Source organism: Platalea leucorodia (assembly GCF_965183815.1).
Source record: "Platalea leucorodia genome assembly, chromosome: 9".
NCBI lineage: Eukaryota > Metazoa > Chordata > Aves > Pelecaniformes > Threskiornithidae > Platalea > Platalea leucorodia.
In genome coordinates, this window is record NC_138831.1 from 51173207 (window position 1) to 51190410 (window position 17204).

The window sequence follows — 17204 nt, forward strand, 5'->3', positions numbered from 1 at the left end:
TAGGATTCTCCAAGAACTGGTCCAAAGGCAGCCGCAGGGAAGTCCTCAATAGTGATTTTATTAAATTAGTTGCTTTATAAAACATGGCAGATGTCATAATTGTTAACATAACAATTTGCCCAACTGTAGTAACTGTTGCAGTTTGCTAAGCAAGTTTGTTTGTTTTTTTAAATGAAAGAAAACGGCCGAGTGGTGAAAGAGCTACCACAACCCATGAGAGACCGAAAGGAAGTCTGGGATTTTTGTTTTTTACACTTAAACCAGGCAATTATCTGTTAAAGAATACCCAACCCATACAGCTGCATTAGTAGAAATTTAGATGAATGGAAACCAAACTTCATACTTGAGACACAAGTCGGTGTTTTTTCCAAATGAGCCACGCCGTCCTTGTCCTGCCCCACCACGCGCCGCGCTCAGGTGCCAAGCTCTGACACCGCGCGTATCTCAAGCGACGCATCTCCGGCTGCGGCAGCCTCACCCTGAAGTTAGCAGTTCCCCTTCGCAACGTACTGAAAACCTCAAGCTCTAACGTAAGACGAAGCGATTGTACTACTACGTGCACGCCATGCCCTTGCTGCAAACTGCTGCTCACCAAACAAACGAGTCACTCGCGAGGTACAGTTAAGGCCGTGTCACTGAGCCGTGCTGCTCATAATACTTTGCCCTGTTGAAATTCATCTCCAATTCAGTGGCTGTTACTATCAAACCAAATAGCAACAGTTACCGTTATCGGAATTTGGGGGGTTTTAACTGCAATTTTCATAGCTTTGAAATGGCTTCATCCTAACGCCCACCCACAGAACGGGACGCCCAGTGCTGTCGCACGGAGCCGTCCAGAGTTAAACCACCAGCACAGAGATACCGCGATTCTGATTGTAGCATTTGGCAGAATTGAAAGGAAGAAAAGTTGTGCTACATGTTTAAGGGATTATGGGCAACAGAAAGACAACAGAAGGGGAGATAAATGTCACATGAAGTCTTCAAAGTCTTGTACGTATTCTCCATCGTAGCCTCCGTAATCAGCCAGGTCATCTTTCATAGTGGCCTTTAAACCACCTCCAGGCACAACACCTTTTTTCTTCTTTTTGGCTTTATTCTGCTTAAAGAAGAAGAGCGCGTTTACTTTAGAACGCAGAGTAATTTGTCATTGCTCTAATTAGAGTAATGCCACGTCTCTTTGGGTACGAGCACTCGCATACCCACGCGCTGAACCTGCTGCTGCCCGCGACTTCCAGCCCTGCGCTTCATCCCACGATGCAGCCTGTAAAGCTGCGACGCTCCCAGGCGTCCCGCAGCTCCCTGCAGCCCGGGCGTGCCCAGGTTCTGTCTTTCATCCTCTCTTACCTAGGCTCTAAACAAGTGGAATAGCTAAGTAGATGCAGAGCCTAGTGTGGCATTACCCATTGAATTAAGGAATTCAATGTGGCTTTTATCACCAGAGTGGCTGAATGGCTTCCTTGCAAAAAAAGGGAAGTCCTAAAGAAACAATCAGAGCATTTGGGAGTAAAGCTCCTCCGTACTGGATCGGTGCAGCTTTCAGCGGCTGACCAAACTAATTTATATGAGAAGCCGGGAGAGAGGAGTATAAAAATAGGAAGTACACACGCTTTCTCTTGTTAAGCTTGTTTGGTTCAACAGGTCAGAGGCTTCTCTCCGAAGCGCAGTTCCTGTTAAAGGTTATCACGTTTGCCAAATCCAGACTTAATGCGTTAACACTACGTAACGTTTGGTTTGCGTTAAGGTGCCCGACTCGCGCCTGGGGAGCGGGAGCTGGGAAGCGTTTGTGTCCCAGGGCTTCCCCCTCCCACCTTTACAAGTTACTGCTCCCACTGGCAACGCTCTGCCGCCTCTGTCCTACCAGCCCTCCGCTCTGACGTAAGACGTGCTCACGTTTTCTGCTCGGTTTTGTTGCTATCGAACAATTCAATTCATACCTGAACTCCAGCCCACCTGGCGTTTTAACACAGGTGCGTGCTATAAAACACAATGTTTTGCATCACGTAAGCACCAGTTAAGCTACTACATCACTTTTTAACACTCACTCTTCCTTGCCTGTGCCCTTACCGCTCCTTTAGTCTGCACGACAGCGTAAAAATCCCGGTTTGCTGCTATTCAAAATCCCAAACTGGCAAATCTTTAAGTTACTTCCGCAGATCGGTATTATATTGACGTTTAAACGAGGCCGGCTTGTTTGCAGGGTAGGGGCGCGAGCCATTTCGGCTCCCAACAGCAGACAACGTAACAAGCTTCGCACAGAGGTAACGTTTCTGCAAATTAACCAAGGTTTTGCCTGGGATCCCTGGATTCGATCGACTCCTGATTACCTCACGCGGTGAAGAGGATTTAATGCTAAACCAGTACCCGAGGTTATCGTTCAATCTCCCGCTGCTGCCTGTAGTACATCGGCAGCTGGGGCCAGCGCGAGAGCTGCTCCCGTCGCCAGGTGAGCGCCGGGAGGGGTACGGTTACTGCTGCAGAAGCCTTACCTTTTCTTGTTTTTGTTTTTCACTGCATAGTACTGTCAAGGTATTTGTGATCTTTTTCAAATCGTCAATTTCCACTACATCAGGGGGAAAAAAAAAAAAAAAGATTTGTCAATATTGTTCTGAGAAGGCAGTTAAAGAGTCTAACAAACATCAACATTCTCCAAAAACCAGAACTAAGCGCTAGTAGTAAGGACGGGCAATTACTTGACTTAAACGAGCAAAACACAGACTGGGTCATTCTGGGCCTTACAGTCCCAAATCCTATTTCAGACGCTCCCTGGTAAGCGGCTTCCATGGTGCAGAAGGTGAAACTTCCAAATTAAGAGTTAGTGAACACACAAGTCTTAATGAGGAGCCATTTGAACAGTAAAATACAGCAGAACATATCAAAGGGAGCAGTGGATTAACAATAACTTATGATTATTAACAATAAATGGTCGGAGCGGTTGCGAGTCCTTGGCTTTCGAAGCTCTGGAATCCGTCTGAACGCCAGCCGCGGGCAGCCAGCGCTCGCGGTATTCGCGCAGCCCCGAACAGCACGGCGTTACCGCTGCGCTGAGGCACCGCCGCGTACGGCATGGGGCAAGACCTCGAGCAATGAATTCACCACGCACTTCAGCCTCCGCAGCGACGGAAGAAAGCGAGTTTCAGTTAGTTTTACCTCTGTACAGTTACACGTGGAATTCCAGAACAATCTATTTTGCAGTCCCGGAATTACAATCCTGTAACAGTTTCCTTCCAAATGAGCTACTCGAGTTATCTGGCTCAGAGAGTTTTTTTAGTATTATTATTTTAGAAATGGCTTCAAGAAAAACATGCAAAGATTTAGATCAACATAAAAAAAACCCACACTTTTTAAAAATGACTGTCCTGAATTGACATGCAGAAAGAGTAACTCTTGTACAAGCACACGCTCTGTAATAAAGCTTGTGGGGATGGAATCGGATACTGGTCAGCAAGACAGATCAGCACTTCATTAAGTGTAAATATGGATCAATCCCCATTTAACATTTAACATTTACTATAATAAAATGATTTTGACTTCAACCCCATTGCAGTTTTGGTAGCAGTGTATTCTAGGACGTCTCTCACTCAACTTACATGAAATACATACGTCTCGAACTAACGCTTCCAAAAAACTGGCGTAATGTAACGACTTTTCATACTGTGTAATTTTCTCTTTTAGTAGTTTGCCAAATTCCGTAAAGTCATCTTTTGAAGAGGGATTCATGGCATCTATTCCACAAGTGTTATTTACACCTGCACGGAAAGACAGAGGTATTAAACATTACTGCCATCCCCACAACCATCAGCTGGGGTCCCCACAACCATCAGCTGGGGTCCCCACAACCATCAGCTGGGGTCCCCAGGAGATGCCACCAGAGGAAAGGCGTAACCTCGGTCGCATTCAGTTCCTCACCACCTCCACTGACGCTTTACAAAACCAAAGCTGGGGTTTGCTCGCTCACCTCCCCGGCCTCTGCCCCGCAGAAGCCAACAGCCCCAGCCGCCACCCCGTACGGGAAGGGATTTTGCCGCGCAGCTCGGTGACGCGCACCAGCCGGCCCTGCTCTCCGCAGCGACGCGCGCTACGCGAAGCCCCTTCGATCAGGGATTCCCGCCCTGAGCTCCCAAGCGCAAGGTTTAGTCGGCTCTTTGCAACTGTATTGAGTGCACCCCCCCAAGGCGCTGTGCTCCTTCAGAAGACTCGCAGAGCGGAACCGTCGCTGAGTAATAAGCTGTGTAATTCACTATAATCAAGGGAAGGCGCTTTCATGTTTGAAGAATGCTGCTGTGAATCAGCATCTTTGCTAGCTGTGTCAAAGCACAAAACCAGAACGGTCTGCTTCACCTACGCCGGGAAACGAGCTCCTTCCACCAACGTGCCTGGCTTTCTCAACACCCAGCTTGTTGCACAGACTGCCTAAGTAAAGCGTGTGTGAGTTACGCTGTGCCACACTCGTCCAAAGCCTCATTAAATCCGTGTTGTAAAGCACCTCAGAACATTAAGAGACAGCACTTTTTTCTTTTTTTCTATTTACACACTCGTCTTTTTACCAGAAGTACCAATACGTTGGAAAATTTAGTCAGCCGTCTTTTTCCTGTAACCTCCTGCCATGACATGCTAAGAAAAAGCACCTTCTAGTCTAAAGGTGTTTTTGCGGCTCTTGCAGCTGGCCCCTCGTACCAGGACACGCCTCCAGTAGCTGGAATTTAAACCCTCTTCATCCCCAGTAACACGGCCGCACGCGCGCCAACAGGCAGCTCCTGCTCCGTCCTTTTTGCAGGCATCCACGCCTATCGCGGTTTTGTTTAGAGGATACAGCGCTCTGGTGATGCTGCAGTTACATCGGCTCGCTGCTCTCAGCACGGCACGCGTACTTACCAAATGTTTCTTTTGCTAACTCAAGGTCTGACTCCTCTTGTAATTTCTTTAGTCGTAGTTTGTCTGCTAACTGTTCTTCTGGGGTAAGTTCTTTATGTTCCTCTGGTGCCTCTAACTGGATTAAAAAACGTATATAGGGAGAACGTTATATTTCTTACCCTCGAGCAGAGGTAGTATGAGAAATCGTGCTCTTTCCAGCGCCGCCTGAATAGCTTACTTCTGCCTGAAGGCAATACGCCTCAAGCAGGTACGGACCGAACCCCCCGGTAGGGTGGAACAGTGCCACCTCGGTCACAAACTGTTCACTTCACAAGAAGTAGGAAGGAACACCTCAGTGCTAAGTTTCACAACTGCATGTCTGAGCGTGAGGTGCAGACAAAAGCAACGGCGATAAGCATTATTTCAATAACCTGGTTAAATGACAGAGAAATTAAAGCTAACAAACATCCCCCAGATGTTCTTAGGCACAAGACTTCAGTTTGTTTTATCAGAATAGTCGAGATCTTTACAGGTCTTGTTCAACCTCAACAACAACAAAAAAATCAAACCTGCCCTCTAAATGTTGAGACCCAGAAGAAAAAAGGAGTTACCCTTTTTTTAAGCTCCTCTTGCTTTTTCTTCTGTAGCTTTTCTTTTTCTTTTATTTTTTCTGCTATTTTCTTTTTTTCTGAAACTTTTGGTTCTGTAAAACATCGAACAACACAGCTCTCAAGAGGTCTACTGATTTTTTTTTCGGCGACTATAGAAACATTAATCAAAGAGAAAGCCGCGGAGCTCGATTACTGGAATCCGGACACAGGGCGAGCTAAAAGGCATGCTTTGTCAAAACCAGAAGCAACCCGGATTGGAAAGTGGTTTCGACTCTTCAGATACGCTCAAGACACACCAGCGTCTGTCCTGGCGCTGCGTACAGGGCCACGCGCTCCCTTCAAGCCTTACCTTGTTTTACCTCTGTCTCCTTTACTTCCTCCTCTTCCTCCTCATCATCCCAGTTATCCTACAAAATAAGTTTGAGTTAAGATTCTTTTATAGATACTTTCTACTTGTTTAGGTAACAAACACCAAGAAGGGTAGCGTCCATCACTGCGCCAGGGAGCTGACCAAGACCTTCCGGGACCAGTTCTTACCATGAAAAAGGCAGCTTTTATTCAAAGAATCAGAAAGCTCACGCCAACAGAGTTACAAAAGCAAGATCACGAACAGTCAAATCAACACCCACAGTAAAACGGGAGTTTATTACAGTTTCCTGTATTGCGCATGACAAGATACTGGAACGGCATCGGACGCACGCACGTAGTACAGCCACCGCTGCAGGCGCACAACTCCACTGAAAGCACTTTCAACCAGAACAGCTGTCCCCGCCACCGAAGGCCCGTTCTTCCCAGGATACCCACTGCCCGCCGCTGCCCGCCACCAGCGTGCCCGCTCCCCGCTGCGGGGAAAGGCATTCGGGGGGCCGCGCGGGGAACCGCGACAGACGGGCGAACACCAGCCCGGCGCTGCCGCCGGCACAACGCGCGGCAGGCGAGGCTGCGCTGCGGAGCAGGGAAAGCAGCGGTAAGCAGACAGGAGAACGCGGGGGGCCCAGCTTTAGGCAGGAATAAAAACTTTTAACACTCACAAGACCACGTTTTGGACCAGTTTTTGACCAATGACGACTGCTGTTTTAATGAGCAAAGGAGCTATCACAAGACTCTTCCCACAAACGCATCACTGAAACGTTCTCCAGCAGCCGTCACGTTCTCCAGTGTGTTTTCAGTCTCAGCTGCGGCGTTTGCAGTAACTCTGCCTCCCGCTTGCGCCCTCGGCACGTTCGGGATTCACGGCGGTCCTCAGCCACGGCGCCGTGCGCCTCGCTGTCACCCGTCGCCCACAGCCCTCCTTCCTTCCAGAGCCACCACCTCCCGCTCCGCACGGCCGCTGTCCTGTACCCGAATGGACGATCCCTGGTTCAAAACACCACGCACGTGGTTCACCCGAATGCTGCGGAAGCGTCGTTTTCTACACAAGCGACCGCTGATCTCATCTGCGGACTCTGCCAGCAGCAACCCTGCAGTTTCTTCCTGACAGTCACCCGGGTAAGGGTCACGGGAATATATAGTCCTGTCCTAATGCCACTGCAAATTCAAGCGGATGGCCTCCGCATGGACATCAATGCTCTAAAACTGACCCGAAGTTACACCATGTGGTACTCAGCATGCACACACCAGGAGTTAAAGCCAAGAAATCTCACAGGAATCTAATTTTAGTCACCTGTTTCAACTCCACTTGCAAGCTTAAAAGATTACATTTGACAAGACCTAGCTTACACAAAAATCACACATACTGCCGGTACATCATTACAGGTACGCTTAAAAACCGTAAATCCTGGATTTTGCGATTTCCACCTCACGACAGTAATGGAAGCAGCCACGCAAGCCCTTTATTCATTTCTAAGGGTTGCTACTGGCATGGCAAAATAAAAGACGCTGGCGGAAGAACTCAGGATTTCACTGCAACGTGCTGACCCAAGCAAGGAGGACGGCCGAGTTCATCTACCAGCTCACTCAAGTTAATTGGCACTTGTAAGGGATTCAGCTTCCCTTCCACATTCCAAGAAGCTGACTTGAATTTGGAGCAGCATTATTTTAGCTCACATCTAATTAAGAGTTTGTTACACCCACTTCTTAAATAGCTCTTTTCATTACTGCTGTATATAGCTTGCTGCCTTATCCCTTGCCCTGTCCTTCACAGACAGATTTTAAAATCAAGTATTTTACGGCGCAAAACCCCAGAGGAAGGGCGCCCTGTCCATCACGTAAAAGGACTCACGGGATCGAAGGAAACTGCTGCGTGCCATTATTACGTTTGGGAGAATTAACAGAGGGGGCGTGGGCAGGGGCTTCCGCGCGATGACGGGCGCGCTCCCTCCCCACGGACCACGTCCCTGCTGGCCGTGCCCACGCGGGGACAGCGCACGACGGCGCTTTTAGCTGGCAAAGCCGAGACGATAAAGCAACGCAGAAACAGCAGCCCCTTCGGCGGGCAGCGTGACCGCCCCAACCTCCCCCCGAGCGGTTAGGTGGAATTGAAGAGCTCGTCTTTAACCGAAGGGATCGTCGACTGCCAGGAGCCTACCCGCAGCCCCGCCAGCGGAACAGCCCGGCTGGAGCCGGGGCCGGGCAGCCGCGAGCTCAGCGTCACCGCAGGCAGGCTCCTGGCAGGGCAGCCTGCGAGACGGCCCCATCTGAGGATTCGCCCCTCACCCTGCGGTGCTACGACATGCCGGTCTCCCAGCCCTGCTGAATGCTGTCCCTCTCTTCTCCAAGCTTTTATTTTTTTTTTAAAAACCCAGCAACAGAACATGATTACTGTACTGGGCAGGCTTCTTTCTTCTTTTTTTCACTGGGGGGGGGTCAGGGGGGAGCATCCAAATATACCCCTATTTCTGTGTTTTATAAATTCCAGGGAACTCTCTTGGAGGAAAAGAAAACTGCTTTAGTGCTGTACCTTTGCACCGATACCAAGTAATTCAAAGAGGCCATCTTTATTCCAAAGTATTTCAACACTACTTATTTATGCATACTTAAGTAAAATAAGGCTATCGAAAACATCTTCCATTTCACGTAAATAAACTCCTCGATGAGAGCAGCTCTCATGATTTCATGTGCTCCATCAGATGTACCTTACACATACGATAACGCACATTATTCCCCCCAAAGCCAGAAGACACGATTGGAAAGCGACAGGTACGCCAGCATTCAGACTGCCAGCTAAAGCGGAATGCTTTCCTCCAAAGAGAAAGGAGCGCACCACCGCAAAGGCGGCCGCCTGGACGATAACACGCACATTTCCCCGTTTTGGCTTTGCTAAGCACAGAATTGCCCAAGAGTAAATAGATGAAAATTCCTTGGCAGGTGGCCCGTCTTCTGGGAAACTTGTGTTCGGGGTAACACCGGAGAGTGGCTTTGTTACTGATGAAGATGCTAATTTTAAACCTGGGGAAATCAAAGTTTCCTAACTTAACAGTTGCTTTAAGTTCATTACTAAAAAATCTTCCAAAATAAACTACAGAATCTGAATATATGAAACACATTCCAAAGTGCAAAATACCAACCTGAAGACAAACTCATGGTCGGAAAACACTTTGCGCTTCTATTTTAGACCACGTCATTTTTCTTAGCGCGTACTTCCCCAAGGTGGACCCTTGCAAACGAGGCACCCAGCACCAAAGCACCTCCCGAGCTCAGTTCTGTGATCTTCGGTGTTCGTACAGGAAGAGCAAAGCAAAGCAAAATAAAGCAGCTTGCTTTGCTGGACCGGTCCTGCTCTCTAGATGCAGCTCCAGTACTAAAGCCATAATCCCTCAGAAAGAGCTGAGCGGCTGCATTCTTACTACACGTGGGAAAACATTGTTCCTTCATTAAAACAGCTGCAGAAAGCACAGGTGTCTTCAAGAGAATCACACTTTAGAGCCCAGTTCCCAGAAAAGTTTCTCACTTTCAAAGGACGGAGGAAAAGCAAGCCTCACAGAGACAACGAGCCCAAGATACACGTGTATATATGCACATATAGCTATATAAATTATATGTATACCTGCAGAGTGTTACATTCTAACCACACGCTTTACAAATGACTGTAGCTACTGTACACAGAGATACCTTTACTTATTTTGCCTGCTGTAATGTGACACCTATGATAACTATAGGGTGTGGGCGTTATTAAATTTAAGAAGGAAAATGGACAGCTTGTAACTCACCAGAATTTGTTAGCTTTTTTTTTTTTAAAAAAAAACAGAGGACAAACTACTCTTTTCATACTATTTATAAAAAGAATGCCACCCTAAGCTCCAAGGACAACTGTGTTGGTGTTTTTCAGAGATTCTGGTAACAGAGTCAGCAGCCTAAATAACAAACCCAGCGAGTCCTCACCCAGCAAGCAGCAGCGCTCTACTCTAGAAAGCTTCGTACTGGTGACCATAGCAGAGTGACCAAGTCACCTCCTGAGATGGGCTGTTACAATATCTCAGCACCTCCTTTTGAAACAAAACGGTCTTTTTCAGTCGACCTATTTCCATTCCTTACGCTCATCACGCACGTTCCTTGTATGCTCCCTGGCAACATTTTGCTCCCTGTCTGTATGACCACGGAGCAACCTGAGGTTTCTGTGGCATCCACCAGCCACCCTGGCTTGCTAAGGGACAGCTGGAACCGAGTAGGAGAAAACCAGCTTTTAAGGCAGGCCTGCTTTCATAGGCATCAGAAACGAAGATCCGAGTCCATGTAGACGTCACTCTTTGAAACGCAGTAAAAATCCGCTCCAAATAGTGCCTTAAGTGAACGTATTTTACGTGATCTACCAAACCTGAAAGCGCACAGTAAGGCTGCTGTACTTTCCAGCTGCGGCGGGGGGGCCTGGGGGTGTGGGGGGTGTGAAGAAGTAGGAAAAAGGGGTGGACAAGAGACGCTGCTCCAAGACAGAAGTTTCTGGGCAATAGCAGAAGCACGAACACAGCACCGCTTCCATTAAAACCCAACCTAATGTCTCACCCAGCGCGCCATACTCAAAAACTACGCATCTGAAAGGCTACAGAAAGCAGGGGAAAAGTAGCCGGCCACAGGAAAGCGGCCAGAAGCCCGGCAAGCAGCAAGTAGATCCCCCAGAGAACAGCAGATGCCTCTTCAGGCTTGCAAAGCATCTGTCTGTCTGTCTTATTCTCCCCTGGAAGACCCAACAGAGGGGGAAGGAAGCGCAGGCAGAACGGCCCGCTCTGCGCGGGACTACGGGGCACCGGGCAGGGAGGGACGCGTTTTCCACTTGGCATTTTGAGCTGCCACCCGCGCCCGACCGCTGCCCTTTCGGAGCGCCGGCGCCCGACCGTCGCTTCTACCCAGGCGGAGCCCCCGAGTCCCGCCCGGGCCGCCCCGCCGCCTCCCCCAGCGCCCGGCCCGGCCGGGCCAGCCCGTCGCCACCGGGGACGCGTGAATCCGGCCGGCCCGCCGAGCCCGGCCCCCCCGCCGGAGGTGTCCTCCCCCGCCGCCCGGGCCGCCCCTGCCCCGGGCCGGGCCGCGCCGCCGCGGGCCCGCGTCCCCCGCACACGCGGCACCATATGGCAGCGGCCTGCGGCGGGCCCGCCCCGCTCCCCGCCGCCCCCGGGCCGCGGGCCGCCGGCGGGGCCGGCCCCGCGGCCTCGCCTCGCCGCGCCGCGCCAGCGAGGGCCCGCCGAGGGCCCGCCCGGCCGCACCTTCACGTCGTCCTCCTCATCCTCGCCGGCCCAGCGGTCTCCGGCCACTCCCGGCACCAGCCGCTTCGCCACCGGCTCCACCACCTCGAAGCTGTCGGCGTCTGTGGGGGAGAGGAGAGCGGGTGAGGGCGGGCGGGCGGGCGGGGGGCGCCGGCGGGGCTCGGCGGCCGCCACCTACCCCACGAATCCGCCGCCTCCGCCGCCATCTTCCCCGCCGCCGCCGCTCGCAGCAGGCACGGTGAGGCAGCCGCGCCAGAGCGGCCCCAGCCAGCGCCGCGCGCGGGGCACGCCGGGACGGTGGCGGACCGCGGGGGCCGCGCCCCGCCCGCCCCCCCTCCCCCGGAGCTCCGCCCACCGCGGGGCGTGAGGGGCCGGCGGCCGCCATGGCGGCGGGCTGAGGGGCGGCGGGCCGCCACCGCCCTCCTCCTCCTCCTCCTCCTCCTCCTCCTCCTCCTCCTCCTCCTCCTCCTCCGGGCTCCCCGGGGGAAGGCCCCTTCCCCGCAGGCTCCGCGGCGCTATCGCGGAGCGGCAGCTGCGGCCTGAGGGGAGCCTCGCCCGCCCCGCGGCCTGATAGCCCGCCCGGCGAGCGCTCCCGCCGGAGGGGCGGCTCTGGCGGCGCTCGCTGGCGGGGGCACAGCCTGGTGTCCGGCCCGTGCTTGACTGCGTCCGCGGAATGAAGCGGGCAGAGGTTTGAACTGCGGCTGTTGTTGCTGGGGCCGCCGTCCGGGTGTCCCGGTGCCTCGCCCTCTGAAGAAGAGGGAAGGGGCTGTGTTACTGCCCGAATTTTCACACGGCCGTAGCCGTGCCTGTACTCGGCCTGTGCTGGAGGGCATGCCATAGCGATGGACTTGGCAGTGCTGGGTTAACGGCTGGTCTTTAGGGTCTTTTCCAACCTTAACGATGCTGTGATATATATACTGCTTCCAGTCACGGGCCGGGCTGAGGCGGCAGCGTTCCGGACCCGTGCCCACCGCGCAGGGGGATCCGGTCGTTTTCAAACGCTCTCCTCACACCGCCGTTGTACGAAGAGCCCGGGGAGGCAGCCCCAAACCCAAAAACTGCCCTTCTTCCCCAGGACGGGGCCTGGGGCAGCCTGGGCCGACTCCTCACACCCTCTGCGGGTGGCAGGGCGTTAGCAGAAAGAGGTGTAACAAACACCACAAAAACCAGCATCAGCTTGGAGGAACCAGCCTCGAAGTCTGACGCTTCAGCGGCTGTCCCCCGTTCCCTCCTTGTTGGCTTAGGCCTCATCTGGTGCTGCAGGCAGGCTGGCCTGTGACAGCGAAAGAAACGTTAAGTCTCATTCAGAAACTCGGTTCCTAGGTATCGATTCTTGAAAATATGTAAGAAACACGCAAAAATGGAATATAAAGGGACAGAAAAAAGGGGGAAATCGTTTAGGATGTTTTAAAAAGGAGAAAATCCCATTAAAGTGTGTATCAGGGAATTCATCTGGGAGTTACCCTCATATCTGGTCTGAATTTATTCCCTCATCTTTGCTGCCACGTCTCCTTTTTTCTGCTATTCTGTGTTATTTAATAACGTTTAGCAGCAATAACGTGAAGATTAGTACCGTCCCGTTCAGGTACCTCGGCAGCACCCCTCTTAACTTGCGGAGGGGCTCGTGTGCGCTGCCGCAGGAGCTGCGTCGTGCCATCGTGGATATCTTCTTCCTAGAAGCATCGTGCTTCTGTCGCAACACTGACATAATTTCTAGTGGATAGATACGCTGGGGACCGGACAAGAAGCCAGAGCCCCAAATCCAGAAGTCGCACCGAGCACGGCCCGAGTCCGCCTGAGCACTACTCTGCCTTCGCTGTTTTCGCTTCAGGGAGCGTTGGGAGCGGGACGGGGAAAAGTTCACCCTCCAGTACGGTGATCTGAACGTCTTTCACGCTGACCGGACTTGTCGGCAAATCATCAAATTGTAATCATATACGTTACTGTATTGGAAGAAGGCGCAGCCTAATAAAGGTAGGTGAGAAGATGCCGGATCTGATCAGCGATGTGTTGTTGAGCGAAGAGGCGTATCGGGGACTCACAGGATGTTTCTCCAGGCGTCCAGCTAACGCGAATGAAGCTGGTCAGACTCCCCGGTGAGGGCACGCTGCCCTGCCGCTGCAGGAACCCACCGGCAGCGCGGGGGAGGCTTTCCCAGCGTTCGGCCGCCTGTTACAGCCCTGCTGGAAAGGCCTTATGCAAGCAATGTAATGGAATGATTTTATGGCTGAGTGGGGGAGAGAAGAAAAAATAGTTGAAGTCTGATGCCTGAATGTTGCAATAAAGCGTCTCCTAATCCCCTAAATAATAGGATAAGCTTATAGTAAAGGTAGGTTCTCACTTTGTCATTTCCTAGCTTTCAGGCTGGTGATCGGGCAGGACGAAACGCGGGCGAGCGCTGCAGCAGAGCTCCTAGCGGCAGTCCCGCAGCCAGAACGCGCTTTGACGGTTTATCCACGTGATGCTGGTTAGGGTGGGATTTTGAGCTCGGATCCTCCAAGGATCGCGGCCTTGTGACCACCAGGGGAGTACAGGCGAGTCCTTTACTAAACACTTCAAACGCAGACCTTGACCAAATGGAGCAAAGCGTAAAGGTCACCTGCAAGCATTAAGTGTCCCCAAATGCAAGACTGGGTCCCCAGGCTGGAGCCGGACGCGAGGGAGGGAAAGGCCGCAGCCAGCCCCGGGACGCAAACCCAGCCGCAAGCCCCGCTCTCCTCCGGCCTCCTCCCCGCCGGCCCCAGGGAAGGAGTTATTCCGAAACCCTCAGGCCCAGCTTGTCCCTTCAGATGGCTCTGCCCACAAGACCGAGGGAGAGAGACCCCGCATACGTAAAAGCTGGAAACATTCGCTTCACCCAGCTTACTTCACTGCCACTCCCAGCTCTGATTTCTGGGAGAGTCTCAGCAGTTCAGTGGAAGCGGAGGATATATTTTGTCTGAAGATAATAAATTTAGAAGAACACGTGTCTTTCAAATAGCAAGTGGAATGATATACGATACTATGATATATGTTAGCTAGAAAAAAAATACTCCCTCCGAATGCATCATCCTCTTTTTGTTGTTACCCATTTACCAGGCAACGGAGCTGTAACGATAGATCAAATAATGTCCCAAGTTATATCCTCACCGAGCCTAAGCAGAGTTTCACAAGCTCAGTATGCTGGGAGGACAGTTACGAAACTGCCAAGAACTGTGCAATGATTGGGAACGCGTTAATTATAAAAATATTATGTATTTACACAGCACATTTAAAGTAATTTAAACATTTGGATTAAAACAGTTGAGTAGTATTCCCATTGTATAGACGAGGAAGTTAAGGCACGACGAAGAAAAACCCCGGCTCAGCACCGCTCGGAGTCAGAGGATCGCCTACCTTCTCGGAAACACAACAGTTCTCATTTTGGAGAAGTCTGAAGGTTTCTGCCTAGGAGGAGAAACAACTCAAACCGAGACAGATCGGGCCTTGGCGTCATTTTACAAGAGACACGCACTGGAATATGTATCACATATTGAAGATTAGGCTCAAAGCAAGACCATCTGAAACGAATCTGCTGGGACAGTTTCGTACGTAAACCGCATCTGGGTTTTTTTCCTGTTTGGCCTCCAGTATCCCTAGCTTTTAAAACACATACACCACTTTTCCTTCCATTTTAAAGGCTGAAAACCGACACGAGAAATGTCTTGCTTTGCAGAAAACAGTCTTCAATGAAGGATGATACCAGCTAAAAATCATGAAAACAGTAGCCAGAGCATAAATATTTAATATAAATCTTTATGATTCTATATACTAGAAATGATTGCAGAAGAAACACAAATTTGTAGAACATGAGTTCTCTTCCAACTGTATTTTACAAGATTCAGCCTATCAGTACAATGACATTTTTGCAAGTATCAAAAAAATAAAGCAAAACAGTATTACATTACACGCTCAAGACAACCAAAATAGTGATGTGCTTCACAAAGTCTATACAAGTTAATCCTTAGCAGACCATCCTTGCTTGCTTCCAAACAAAAACGCTTGCTGCCAATGTTTTGGGTTTTTTTTATTATTTTTTGTATTTTTTTACAAAATCATGACTACCAGCTAAGACAATGATGCACCTATGCTACCCCTCATCAGCCATTTATCAACTCGTTTAGGATTTAAGTAGCAAGAACCTAAGATGCAAATCTGAAATGCCATGGGTTCGGCGTAATCGAATCTTTGAGAACAGTCCCTTAGCGTCTTCGGGGTACAGCGACGCTGTTCTCCAGCTGAACGAATTGAATGCAACCGTTATTTTTCCGGAGAAACTGTCTTCCCGTGTCCCGTGGCTGAGCTTCGGCTCCACGGCAGCTTTGACCGACCTAAGCTCGCGTTGCCACAGTCCCACCTTCGCTTCGTGGTCGGGTGTCGGCGCGCTCGGCTCCCGGCGCAGGCCCGCCACGCGGCTGCACCAGCACCGGCGCCGGCAGAGGGAAGCGGGTGGCGAACGTGAGCCAGGGAGGGAAGGCAAAGTAGGCGAGAAAGCCTCCCCGCGCTCAGTCAGCCCAGGCTGCTGGGGAACCCGGCTGCAATCCCCACTTTGTACTGCTCACAGAACGGATTTTAAAGTCCCTTTTAACTCCAATCCTCGAAACAATCCTTTTGCCTGAAGATACCGACGGAACGCCCGTGATGGATTGCTTCTCCCAGAAAGAGGCGTTTGTCTGCTAGAAACGAAGACGTTTACCTCGCTCTCAGGAGGCGAGGACCAAGAACAAGGAGCTGTGCGCTGCGGTCTGACGCTCGCCACATGGCCTGTGTGACTGCAATTCCTTTATTTCTTCTTGCATCGGTCTTTGATAATGAGTTTAACGAAGTTTAATGGCACGAAACATGGAACTGGCATGGCTGCCGATCAAAGGTACCATCTGTCGTCTTTGCCACATAGATCCATAGAAGTCCAGGAAAATACTGCCTGCTTAACGTAACGCTCTACTTACAGTGGAAGACATTGTTTGAATCTAAGAGTGACTGGTTTCTCTTGGCACCTGCTGGAACAAACTTGTCCAGCTGAGCTGATATCACAGCAGCAGGTATTGCCAGGTTTTTAAATTGACAATAGGTGGTGAATGTTTGCTTTCTGGCCTTCTTGAATTCTATGAAGTTTTAATTTCGCTATCCGTACTAGGTTCATTTCAACTATGCAAGCCTTAATTGTACATTGAAATGTTAGCTTTGCAAAGGTGGGCTTCCAGTGGAACGCAACGGGAGCATCACGCAGCGAGGGGACGAAGAAGGCACAGTTAACTTTTCGAATTCCCTACGCTTCGGCGTACTCGGTGTAGGCCAGTCCTCACTCAGAAGCAAGAGGAACGACGGCAAGGGTCACACGACTGGTTCGGTAGCCACGATTCCTGCGATACAGGCATCTCATCACAGGCAGGGGCTCGCCTTAGCTTTCGTGTAAACTGTGAAGTTACGGATCTCATCATCTGCTTCAATATACTAACGGTACGTGGTTGATTCAAGGTGGTTTAGACAAAGAAGAATAAAGGGTACGATTTGCAACGCAATGCTATAAGGAAGCCAGAACCAGGGGGAAAAATAAAGGAATCTGGGTATTTACTCAGTAGAGTCACAATATTTTTCTGTTTCTGGCCAGCTTTCCTTACTGAACAAACAAGCTCTACTGCTAACGGCCGTTTCGGACTGCGGGCCCGCGTTACTGCTCTGCCGGTGGCAGACCGGGTGATGAGATTTCCACCCGCGCCACCTTCTCCTCCTCCGCTCCTTCCTGGTCCCTCTGCCCATCGGGGCTCGATGCGTTTTCAGCTCGCCATCAGTACGACCGCCCTCGAACTCGGATGTCGGGCAGAGCTGCGGCCGGGGAGGGGGGACGATGTGCTACAAAAAGGACGCTGGCTTCTCGCAGCGAGCGAGAGCGAACCGCTCCAACAGTTCTGCTGCCAGCGGCGGCCGGAGCCGGCCCGCTCCCGCCAGCGCCGCGCTCTGTTCTCCTTCAGCACAGCGCTCGCACGCCTGATCGTTTCTGATAACGCGGTTAAGTGCTTTGTCTAAAGAAGATGTGTCTCCTCAGCACGCCTTTGGTTGATACCGCTCTTGTTTTGGGAGATTTTTAATT

The 17204-nt window shown here is 51.2% G+C and overlaps 1 protein-coding gene across 2 annotated transcripts; it reads right to left on the reverse strand.

Annotated features, from left to right (window-relative positions):
- Positions 1 to 38: 38 nt before the first annotated feature.
- EIF3J (eukaryotic translation initiation factor 3 subunit J) lies at positions 39 to 11401 on the reverse strand. Of its 2 annotated transcripts, none has more exons than XM_082321551.1 (8): positions 11274 to 11401; positions 11096 to 11196; positions 5812 to 5869; positions 5463 to 5554; positions 4873 to 4987; positions 3588 to 3746; positions 2487 to 2560; positions 39 to 1096 (listed from the first exon to the last, which is right to left on the reverse strand). In XM_082321551.1, exons 1-8 carry the CDS (start codon positions 11299 to 11301, stop codon positions 968 to 970), a joined length of 756 nt encoding a protein of 251 aa, XP_082177677.1. In that variant the 5' UTR covers positions 11302 to 11401; the 3' UTR covers positions 39 to 967. The 2 variants fall into 2 exon arrangements, with proteins under 2 accessions (XP_082177677.1, XP_082177676.1); XM_082321550.1 differs by having other exon boundaries at positions 39 to 1099.
- Between the last annotated feature and the right edge of the window lie 5803 nt (positions 11402 to 17204).